Source organism: Pseudophryne corroboree, chromosome 9 (genome assembly GCF_028390025.1).
Source record: "Pseudophryne corroboree isolate aPseCor3 chromosome 9, aPseCor3.hap2, whole genome shotgun sequence".
Classification (NCBI taxonomy): domain Eukaryota; kingdom Metazoa; phylum Chordata; class Amphibia; order Anura; family Myobatrachidae; genus Pseudophryne; species Pseudophryne corroboree.
Window position 1 is genome coordinate 423,815,185 of NC_086452.1, and position 12,427 is coordinate 423,827,611.

Below are 12,427 nucleotides of genomic sequence, written 5' to 3' on the forward strand. Positions count from 1 at the left end.
AAGCGGTCTAAGCTGCGTCCCTGTGGTAGTAAAAATAGCTTTTAAAGTAGCCTCCTGCTTACGATCAGCCGACTCCTTAAGAGTCGTCGACTGAGCCGCAGGGAGCGCTACCTGTTTAGACAAGCGTGCTACGGCTTTGTCTACTGTGGGTGATATTTCCCACTTATCCCTATCCGCTGCGAGAAAGGGGTATGCCACCTTGATCCTATTAGGAATGAGAAATTTCTTATCAGGTGTATTCCAAATGCCATCAAAAAGGTCATTTAGTTCAAAACAAGGAGGAAAAGAAACCAAGCGTCTCTTTTCTTTGTAAATAAGGACCCTCGTTTCTGGTGTAAAGGGATCTTCTTCAATACGTAATATGTCCTTGACAGCCACAATCATATATTGAATACTCTTAGCCAATTTAAGATCTAATACAGAGTCAGCATAATCGGCACCGGTATCAGAGTCCGTGTCGGTATCTGTGTCATCTAATTGGTCAACACCACGTTTTAGTGACCCTTGTTATAAAGCGTCATCTACTGTTCTCTTCCAAATCTGCAGTTGAGAGTCAGATTCAGTAAACTTTTGATTTAATAGAGTAACGTTAGCATTTAAAGCAGTTAACCAATCAGCAGTCGGCGGTGCCGACAGGACCCCCAAAACATTTGGTGTCCCCAATAAATGATCCCCCTGAGAGGAAAATTCTGCCTCAGACATGTTGTCTCCCTAACAGCACCCAAAAGAAAGCCTGTGAGGGAACAAAAGGAAAGGAGCCAGCTCACACCCCAGCGCCAAAGTGCAGGTCTGAAAACACCCTCAAGTGTCACAGAGCTGCAGCACTATAATATGTATGTAAATAATCTGCCCCCCTCGTTTTATAGCCCCTGGTACTTGCTGCTGTGAGGAAGGACCAGCGCTGCTGCTTGGAGGAAATGGCGCCGAGTGAGCCTGGAGGAATAAGCCCCGCCCCCAACATGGAGGGCTTCTTCCCGCTTATTTTTACATGTTTATCCTGGCGGGGTTTGCGGGCAGTGCCAGGGCACAGTACAGATATGCCAGCCTTATTAATGAGGTATTTTTAGCTCCCCAGGGCGCCCCCCCCCAGCGCCCTGCACCCAGCGGTGTGTACAGTCCGGGAGCCTGGCGCGCACTTAGCAAATCACTGCGCGATACCTCTATATGCCATCTTTGTTGAAGAGAAGATGTCTTTTCCTCACATACTCACCTGTCTTCTGACTTCTGGCTTGAAGAGGGGGGACGGCAAGCTGTGAGAGCGAGCATCCAGGAGAGCCCGGCGTTCATCTCCCCTCAGAAGCTGAAGGCATCCTGTCAGCAGCAGCAGAGCCCTGAAACTCATTAGAAGTGGGTCTAGACTGCTCTCCCCTCTTTCCCACGAAGCAGGGAGTCTGTAGCCAGCAGATCTCCCCAAAATAAAAAACCTAACATTAAGTCTTTTCAGAGAAACTCTAAGAGCTCCCCTGAGTGCCTCCATCTCGCAGGGCACATTTTCTAAACGGAGTCTGGGGGGGGGGGGGGGGGGGGGGGGTATAGAGGGAGGAGCCAGGTCACGCCCCCTTTGAAAGTCTTAAAGTGCCCATGTCTCCTGCGGATCCGTCTATATCCCATGGTTCTTTTGGTGTACCCAACATCCTCAAGGGCGTAATAGAAATTGCATCTATACCTGACATTCATACATTCAATCAGGGGGAGATTCAAATGTTTGAAAAGTCAGTTGGGAGTCTGTTTTTTCCTATCTAATAGACAGGAAAAAACAGACACCCAACCGACTTTTCAAACATTTAAATCTCCCCCAGGGTGTCTTACGGATTGTTTACCTATGTCCCTCTTGTGGCTCCATCAGATCTGGCTGTTGTCCTGAATGCCCTGCAAGAGTCTCCATTTGAACTTCTTGATATGGTGGACTTTACATTGCTGATGGCCACTGTCTTGTTTTTACTGGCTATTGCCTCTGCTAGAAGGGTGCTGGACTTAGGCGCATTGTCCTGTCGGCCACCCTTTCTAATATTTCATTGTGACCGAGCAGTTCAAAGAACTCGTCCATGTTATTAACCTAAGGTGGTGTCATCTTTTCACCTTAACCAAGAGATTGTGGTTCTGGCCTTTATCGCTTCTGATTTGTCCTCCAAAGAGCGGTCTTTGGATGTGTTACGGGCTCTCCGTATATATGTGGAGAGGACTGCCTCTATCAGGAGGTCAGACTCCCTTTTTATCTTGTTTGGTTTTCACAAACGTGGCTGGCCTGTGAATAAGCAAACCTTGGCCAGATGGATTAGAATGGCGGTTGCACAAGCTTATGCGCAGGCTGGTCTCCCAGTTCCTGCTGCTATTAATGCCCATTCTACTCGGTCTGTTTGACCTTCTTGGGCGGCTCGCCGTGTCGCGGCCGCAGAACAATTGTGCAAGGCGGCTATGTGGTCCTCTGTGAACACGTTTAATATGTTCTATGCCTTTGATACTTCCGCCTCCCAGGATGCTTCCTTTGGACGCTGGGTTCTCATGAACTGCTTTAGGACATCCCCGTTGTTTCCCTGTGGAAACCAATGTAACTTGCTGAAGAAAAGGAGAGTTACCATTGTTAACTCTCTTTCTGCGAGGTACATTGGGTTCCACAGGGTGCCCACCTTGACGCACCTAGCTTCTATGGGTTTGTATGGCATTAGCAGCTGGTCCCTTCTCCTGTCGTGAGAATGTGGTTCTATGTGACTAACATCTACCTTCTCTCTTACCTGCTCCTGCATTGGACTGGTTAACGAAACTGAGCTCACAGTGCCTGGAGGTGGGGTTATAGAGGAAGCCCCAATGCATCCTGGGACAGCCTAAAGCTTTAGCCTGTTGGTGCCTCTGGATCAAGATCCACTCTACACTAGAGATGAGCGGGTTCGGTTCCTCTGAATCCGAACCCGCCCGAACTTCATGTTTTTTTACACGGGTCCGAGCAACTCGGATCTTCCCGCCTTGCTCGGTTAACCCGAGCGCGCCCGAACGTCATCATCACGCTGTCGGATTCTCGCGAGGCTCGGATTCTATCGCGAGACTCGGATTCTATATAAGGAGCCGCGCGTCGCCGCCATTTTCACACGTGCATTGAGATTGATAGGGAGAGGACGTGGCTGGCGTCCTCTCCGTTTAGAAATAGATAGGAGAGCGAGAGTGAGACACTTCATTTACTGGAGCTTAGGAGGAGTACTCAGAGAGTGCAGAATTTTGCTGATAGTAGTTAGTTAGTTATACTAGTGACTGACCAGTGAGACCACCAGTGCAGTTTTATTATTATTTAATATAATCCGTTCTCTGCCTGAAAAAAACGATACACAGTGACTCAGTCACATACCATATCTGTGCTCAGCCCAGTGTGCTGCATCATCTATGTATAATATCTGACTGTGCTCACACAGATTAATTGTGGGGGAGACTGGGGAGCAGTTATAGGTTATAGCAGGAGCCAGGAGTACATATTAAACAGTGCACACTTTTGCTGCCAGAGTGCCACTGCCAGTGTGACTGACCAGTGACCTGACCACACTGACCACCAGTATATTGTGATTGTCTGCCTGAAAAAGTTAAACACTCGTCGTGTGACTTGTGTGGTGTTTTTTTATTCTAAAAAAACTCATTCTGCTGACAGACAGTGTCCAGCAGGTCCGTCATTATATAATATATACCTGTCCGGCTGCAGTAGTGATATATATATATTTTTTATATCATTATTTATCATCCAGTCTATACTAGCAGCAGACACAGTACGGTAGTTCACGGCTGTAGCTACCTCTGTGTCGGCACTCGGCAGTCCATCCATAATTGTATACCACCTACCCGTGGTTTTTTTTTTCTTTCTTCTTTATACATACTACATCTCATTATCAACCAGTCTATATTAGCAGCAGACACAGTACAGTACGGTAGTCCACGGCTGTAGCTACCTCTGTGTCGGCACTCGGCAGTCCATCCATAATTGTATACCACCTACCCGTGGTTTTTTTTTCTTTCTTCTTTATACATACTACATCTCATTATCAACCAGTCTATATTAGCAGCAGACACAGTACAGTACGGTAGTCCACGGCTGTAGCTACCTCTGTGTCGGCACTCGGCAGTCCATCCATAATTGTATACCACCTACCCGTGGTTTTTTTTTCTTTCTTCTTTATACATACTACATCTCATTATCATCCAGTCTATATTAGCAGCAGACACAGTACAGTACGGTAGTCCACGGCTGTAGCTATCTCTGTGTCGACACTCGGCAGTCCATCCATAATTGTATACCACCTACCCGTGGTTTTTTTTTTCTTTCTTCTTTATACATACTACATCTCATTATCAACCAGTCTATATTAGCAGCAGACACAGTACGGTAGTTCACGGCTGTAGCTACCTCTGTGTCGGCACTCGGCAGTCCATCCATAATTGTATACCACCTACCCGTGGTTTTTTTTTTCTTTCTTCTTTATACATACTACATCTCATTATCAACCAGTCTATATTAGCAGCAGACACAGTACAGTACGGTAGTCCACGGCTGTAGCTACCTCTGTGTAGGCACTCGGCAGTCCATCCATAATTGTATACCACCTACCCGTGGTTTTTTTTTTCTTTCTTCTTTATACATACTACATCTCATTATCAACCAGTCTATATTAGCAGCAGACACAGTACAGTACGGTAGTCCACGGCTGTAGCTACCTCTGTGTCGGCACTCGGCAGTCCATCCATAATTGTATACCACCTACCCGTGGTTTTTTTTTTCTTTCTTCTTTATACATACTACATCTCATTATCATCCAGTCTATATTAGCAGCAGACACAGTACAGTACGGTAGTCCACGGCTGTAGCTATCTCTGTGTCGGCACTCGGCAGTCCATCCATAATTGTATACCACCTACCCGTGGTTTTTTTTTTCTTTCTTCTTTATACATACTACATCTCATTATCAACCAGTCTATATTAGCAGCAGACACAGTACAGTACGGTAGTCCACGGCTGTAGCTACCTCTGTGTCAGCACTCGGCAGTCCATCCATAATTGTATACCACCTACCCGTGGTTTTTTTTTTCTTTCTTCTTTATACATACTACATCTCATTATCAACCAGTCTATATTAGCAGCAGACACAGTACAGTAGTTCACGGCTGTAGCTACCTCTGTGTAGGCACTCGGCAGTCCATCCATAATTGTATACCACCTACCCGTGGTTTTTTTTTCTTTCTTCTTTATACATACTACATCTCATTATCAACCAGTCTATATTAGCAGCAGACACAGTACAGTACGGTAGTCCACGGCTGTAGCTACCTCTGTGTCGGCACTCGGCAGTCCATCCATAATTGTATACCACCTACCCGTGGTTTTTTTTTTCTTTCTTCTTTATACATACTACATCTCATTATCATCCAGTCTATATTAGCAGCAGACACAGTACAGTACAGTACGGTAGTCCACGGCTGTAGCTATCTCTGTGTCGGCACTCGGCAGTCCATCCATAATTGTATACCACCTACCCGTGGTTTTTTTTTTCTTTCTTCTTTATACATACTACATCTCATTATCAACCAGTCTATATTAGCAGCAGACACAGTACGGTAGTTCACGGCTGTAGCTACCTCTGTGTCGGCACTCGGCAGTCCATCCATAATTGTATACCACCTACCCGTGGTTTTTTTTTTCTTTCTTCTTTATACATACTACATCTCATTATCAACCAGTCTATATTAGCAGCAGACACAGTACAGTACGGTAGTCCACGGCTGTAGCTACCTCTGTGTCGGCACTCGGCAGTCCATCCATAATTGTATACCACCTACCCGTGGTTTTTTTTTTCTTTCTTCTTTATACATACTACATCTCATTATCAACCAGTCTATATTAGCAGCAGACACAGTACGGTAGTCCACGGCTGTAGCTACCTCTGTGTCGGCACTCGGCAGTCCATCCATAATTGTATACTAGTATCCATCCATCTCCATTGTTTACCTGAGGTGCCTTTTAGTTGTGCCTATTAAAATATGGAGAACAAAAATGTTGAGGTTCCAAAATTAGGGAAAGATCAAGATCCACTTCCACCTCGTGCTGAAGCTGCTGCCACTAGTCATGGCAGAGACGATGAAATGCCAGCAACGTCGTCTGCCAAGGCCGATGCCCAATGTCATAGTACAGAGCATGTCAAATCCAAAACACCAAATATCAGTAAAAAAAGGACTCCAAAACCTAAAATAAAATTGTCGGAGGAGAAGCGTAAACTTGCCAATATGCCATTTACCACACGGAGTGGCAAGGAACGGCTGAGGCCCTGGCCTATGTTCATGGCTAGTGGTTCAGCTTCACATGAGGATGGAAGCACTCAGCCTCTCGCTAGAAAAATGAAAAGACTCAAGCTGGCAAAAGCACCGCAAAGAACTGTGCGTTCTTCGAAATCCCAAATCCACAAGGAGAGTCCAATTGTGTCGGTTGCGATGCCTGACCTTCCCAACACTGGACGTGAAGAGCATGCGCCTTCCACCATTTGCACGCCCCCTGCAAGTGCTGGAAGGAGCACCCGCAGTCCAGTTCCTGATAGTCAGATTGAAGATGTCAGTGTTGAAGTACACCAGGATGAGGAGGATATGGGTGTTGCTGGCGCTGGGGAGGAAATTGACAAGGAGGATTCTGATGGTGAGGTGGTTTGTTTAAGTCAGGCACCCGGGGAGACACCTGTTGTCCGTGGGAGGAATATGGCCACTGACATGCCTGGTGAAAATACCAAAAAAATCAGCTCTTCGGTGTGGAAGTATTTCAACAGAAATGCGGACAACAGGTGTCAAGCCGTGTGTTGCCTTTGTCAAGCTGTAATAAGTAGGGGTAAGGACGTTAACCACCTCGGAACATCCTCCCTTATACGTCACCTGCAGCGCATTCATAATAAGTCAGTGACAAGTTCAAAAACTTTGGGCGACAGCGGAAGCAGTCCACTGACCAGTAAATCCCTTCCTCTTGTAACCAAGCTCACGCAAACCACCCCACCAACTCCCTCAGTGTCAATTTCCTCCTTCCCCAGGAATGCCAATAGTCCTGCAGGCCATGTCACTGGCAATTCTGACGAGTCCTCTCCTGCCTGGGATTCCTCCGATGCATCCTTGCGTGTAACGCCTACTGCTGCTGGCGCTGCTGTTGTTGCTGCTGGGAGTCGATGGTCATCCCAGAGGGGAAGTCGTAAGCCCACTTGTACTACTTCCAGTAAGCAATTGACTGTTCAACAGTCCTTTGCGAGGAAGATGAAATATCACAGCAGTCATCCTGCTGCAAAGCGGATAACTGAGGCCTTGACAACTATGTTGGTGTTAGATGTGCGTCCGGTATCCGCCGTTAGTTCACAGGGAACTAGACAATTTATTGAGGCAGTGTGCCCCCGTTACCAAATACCATCTAGGTTCCACTTCTCTAGGCAGGCGATACCGAGAATGTACACGGACGTCAGAAAAAGACTCACCAGTGTCCTAAAAAATGCAGTTGTACCCAATGTCCACTTAACCACGGACATGTGGACAAGTGGAGCAGGGCAGGGTCAGGACTATATGACTGTGACAGCCCACTGGGTAGATGTATGGACTCCCGCCGCAAGAACAGCAGCGGCGGCACCAGTAGCAGCATCTCGCAAACGCCAACTCTTTCCTAGGCAGGCTACGCTTTGTATCACCGGTTTCCAGAATACGCACACAGCTGAAAACCTCTTACGGCAACTGAGGAAGATCATCGCGGAATGGCTTACCCCAATTGGACTCTCCTGTGGATTTGTGGCATCGGACAACGCCAGCAATATTGTGTGTGCATTAAATATGGGCAAATTCCAGCACGTCCCATGTTTTGCACATACCTTGAATTTGGTGGTGCAGAATTTTTAAAAAAACGACAGGGGCGTGCAAGAGATGCTGTCGGTGGCCAGAAGAATTGCGGGACACTTTCGGCGTACAGGCACCACGTACAGAAGACTGGAGCACCACCAAAAACTACTGAACCTGCCCTGCCATCATCTGAAGCAAGAAGTGGTAACGAGGTGGAATTCAACCCTCTATATGCTTCAGAGGTTGGAGGAGCAGCAAAAGGCCATTCAAGCCTATACAATTGAGCACGATATAGGAGGTGGAATGCACCTGTTTCAAGCGCAGTGGAGAATGATTTCAACGTTGTGCAAGGTTCTGATGCCCTTTGAACTTGCCACACGTGAAGTCAGTTCAGACACTGCCAGCCTGAGTCAGGTCATTCCCCTCATCAGGCTTTTGCAGAAGAAGCTGGAGACATTGAAGGAGGAGCTAACACGGAGCGATTCCGCTAGGCATGTGGGACTTGTGGATGGAGCCCTTAATTCGCTTAACAAGGATTCACGGGTGGTCAATCTGTTGAAATCAGAGCACTACATTTTGGCCACCGTGCTCGATCCTAGATTTAAAGCCTACCTTGGATCTCTCTTTCCGGCAGACACAAGTCTGCTGGGGTTGAAAGACCTGCTGGTGAGAAAATTGTCAAGTCAAGCGGAACGCGACCTGTCAACATCTCCTCCTTCACATTCTCCCGCAACTGGGGGTGCGAGGAAAAGGCTCAGAATTCCGAGCCCACCCGCTGGCGGTGATGCAGGGCAGTCTGGAGCGACTGCTGATGCTGACATCTGGTCCGGACTGAAGGACCTGACAACGATTACGGACATGTCGTCTACTGTCACTGCATATGATTCTCTCAACATTGAAAGAATGGTGGAGGATTATATGAGTGACCGCATCCAAGTAGGCACGTCACACAGTCCGTACTTATACTGGCAGGAAAAAGAGGCAATTTGGAGGCCCTTGCACAAACTGGCTTTATTCTACCTAAGTTGCCCTCCCACAAGTGTGTACTCCGAAAGAGTGTTTAGTGCCGCCGCTCACCTTGTCAGCAATCGGCGTACGAGGTTACATCCAGAAAATGTGGAGAAGATGATGTTCATTAAAATGAATTATAATCAATTCCTCCGCGGAGACATTGACCAGCAGCAATTGCCTCCACAAAGTACACAGGGAGCTGAGATGGTGGATTCCAGTGGGGACGAATTGATAATCTGTGAGGAGGGGGATGTACACGGTGATATATCGGAGGATGATGATGAGGTGGACATCTTGCCTCTGTAGAGCCAGTTTGTGCAAGGAGAGATTAATTGCTTCTTTTTTGGTGGGGGTCCAAACCAACCCGTCATATCAGTCACAGTCGTGTGGCAGACCCTGTCACTGAAATGATGGGTTGGTTAAAGTGTGCATGTCCTGTTTATACAACATAAGGGTGGGTGGGAGGGCCCAAGGACAATTCCATCTTGCACCTCTTTTTTCTTTAATTTTTCTTTGCGTCATGTGCTGTTTGGGGAGTGTTTTTTGGAAGGGCCATCCTGCGTGACACTGCAGTGCCACTCCTAGATGGGCCCGGTGTTTGTGTCGGCCACTAGGGTCGCTTATCTTACTCACACAGCTACCTCATTGCGCCTCTTTTTTTCTTTGCGTCATGTGCTGTTTGGGGAGGGTTTTTTGGAAGGGACATCCTGCGTGACACTGCAGTGCCACTCCTAGATGGGCCCGGTGTTTGTGTCGGCCACTAGGGTCGCTTATCTTACTCACACAGCTACCTCATTGCGCCTCTTTTTTTCTTTGCGTCATGTGCTGTTTGGGGAGGGTTTTTTGGAAGGGACATCCTGCGTGACACTGCAGTGCCACTCCTAGATGGGCCAGGTGTTTGTGTCTGCCACTAGGGTCGCTTATCTTACTCACACAGCTACCTCATTGCGCCTCTTTTTTTCTTTGCGTCATGTGCTGTTTGGGGAGGGTTTTTTGGAAGGGACATCCTGCGTGACACTGCAGTGCCACTCCTAGATGGGCCCGGTGTTTGTGTCGGCCACTAGGGTCGCTTATCTTACTCACACAGCTACCTCATTGCGCCTTTTTTTTTCTTTGCGTCATGTGCTGTTTGGGGAGGGTTTTTTGGAAGGGACATCCTGCGTGACACTGCAGTGCCACTCCTAGATGGGCCCGGTGTTTGTGTCGGCCACTAGGGTCGCTTATCTTACTCACACAGCTACCTCATTGCGCCTCTTTTTTTCTTTGCGTCATGTGCTGTTTGGGGAGGGTTTTTTGGAAGGGACATCCTGCGTGACACTGCAGTGCCACTCCTAGATGGGCCCGGTGTTTGTGTCGGCCACTAGGGTCGCTTATCTTACTCACACAGCTACCTCATTGCGCCTCTTTTTTTCTTTGCGTCATGTGCTGTTTGGGGAGGGTTTTTTGGAAGGGACATCCTGCGTGACACTGCAGTGCCACTCCTAGATGGGCCCGGTGTTTGTGTCGGCCACTAGGGTCGCTTATCTTACTCACACAGCTACCTCATTGCGCCTCTTTTTTTCTTTGCGTCATGTGCTGTTTGGGGAGGGTTTTTTGGAAGGGACATCCTGCGTGACACTGCAGTGCCACTCCTAGATGGGCCCGGTGTTTGTGTCGGCCACTAGGGTCGCTTATCTTACTCACACAGCTACCTCATTGCGCCTCTTTTTTTCTTTGCGTCATGTGCTGTTTGGGGAGGGTTTTTTGGAAGGGACATCCTGCGTGACACTGCAGTGCCACTCCTAGATGGGCCCGGTGTTTGTGTCGGCCACTAGGGTCGCTTATCTTACTCACACAGCTACCTCATTGCGCCTCTTTTTTTCTTTGCGTCATGTGCTGTTTGGGGAGGGTTTTTTGGAAGGGACATCCTGCGTGACACTGCAGTGCCACTCCTAGATGGGCCAGGTGTTTGTGTCGGCCACTAGGGTCGCTTAGCTTAGTCATCCAGCGACCTCGGTGCAAATTTTAGGACTAAAAATAATATTGTGAGGTGTGAGGTATTCAGAATAGACTGAAAATGAGTGGAAATGATGGTTTTTGAGGTTAATAATATTTTGGGATCAAAATGACCCCCAAATTCTATGATTTAAGCTGTTTTTTAGGTTTTTTGGAAAAAAACACCCGAATCCAAAACACACCCGAATCCGACAAAAAAAATTCGGTTAGGTTTTGCCAAAACGCGGTCGAACCCAAAACACGGCCGCGGAACCGAACCCAAAACCAAAACACAAAACCCGAAAAATTTCCGGCGCTCATCTCTACTCTACACCCCAATGTTTCGCAGAAAGAGAGTTAACAATGGTAAGTCAACCATAACTCTCCTTTTCATATGTGCACAAACATTCATGTGATGAAAATGTTCAAAGACTTCTGATGTCTCAGACCCATTATTATAGTTATAACTTAAAATAGACTATAATGAGCAAAACTATAAAAACTGTTACTAATGAGGGGTGTGAGCTAAAGTTTTACTGTTTGTTTTTAGTTACATTACCAGCAAGACCAGAAAAGTAAGCAAAAGCCATAATGCAGTTGTGCACCAACATATATTTAAATAAGGAAAAACACCAATAAGCAATAAACTACAAAAAAGGGGTATAGTGCACTTCAACACTAATATTTCTTCTAAACATAGGTAAGTTATATTGTTAGCAGTCTATGAATAATCTTCCTTGTGGGTGGCTTATTCTCCTTGAAAAAGGCCTTTCATTACCCCATAGGTGCCCTAGATTGGGGCTCATCCTAAGTTTATAATGCAATGTGGCATTTCTGCTGAAACAGCAATTCTTGGTGCACTATGACAAAAGTAACAAACTTCAAAAACACACAGAAGTGACGCATGCAACATATACAGCTTCAACGTCCCCTTTAGCTAATGATTAATGTGACACGTAGCTGAAGCTGAACCGAGAGGTAGTTTAGCAGACAAATATATTAAATAAAGGTGATGATAAAATACAGGACATTTTCTCACCCTTTTTGAATCGTAGGCTTTCAAGTGTATGACCTCATGGTCCGTAAAAGCTTTCCATGTCTCCACGAACAGATCACCATAACCATAGCCACTCTGCAGCAGAAAGACATGAATGCCAATTTTAGGGTTTAATAAAAACAGATACAAATCCCAGCCCCCCCCCCCCCCATCACCAGGTTTCCGCACAGGTGACTTTTGGAAATCCAGCTCCTGTTACATTACAACTCCCATAATACTTAGGGGGAGATGCACCAATCAAGCAGTGTAAAGAGTGGAGAAGCAGACAAGTTGCCCATAGCAACCAATCAACTTTGAGGTAGCATTCACCAAGCACATTCTATAATGGTAGAAACTGATTGCTATGTGCAATGTCTCCACTCTCTACACTGCTTGACACATCTCCCACTTAGTATGGCTATGATAGGACTATATATGCTTCTCTCAAATGTAAACCATCCATCCTGTGCCATCCTAAACTAATCCGTTTTGTGTCTACCATGCCCTAAGGGGTCTAGTCACAAAGCAGTGAAAAGATTGGAGAAGAGAGACAGTGGAGAAGTTGCCCATGGCAACCAATCAGCT

At 46.8% G+C, this 12,427-nt stretch overlaps 1 protein-coding gene across 2 annotated transcripts in view; it reads right to left on the bottom strand.

Annotated features, from left to right (window-relative positions):
• The window catches only part of EOGT (EGF domain specific O-linked N-acetylglucosamine transferase), a 118,407-nt gene that overhangs the window by 46,258 nt on the left and 59,722 nt on the right, over nucleotides 1–12,427 (bottom strand). For both annotated transcript variants that reach the window (XR_010186982.1, XM_063940938.1), the window contains exon 9: nucleotides 11,846–11,938. Coding sequence is in view for 1 of the 2 variants with exons in the window: in XM_063940938.1 (XP_063797008.1) it covers nucleotides 11,846–11,938 (93 nt within the window). In the remaining variant the exon portion in view is untranslated. The remainder of the gene's footprint in view (nucleotides 1–11,845; nucleotides 11,939–12,427) is intronic.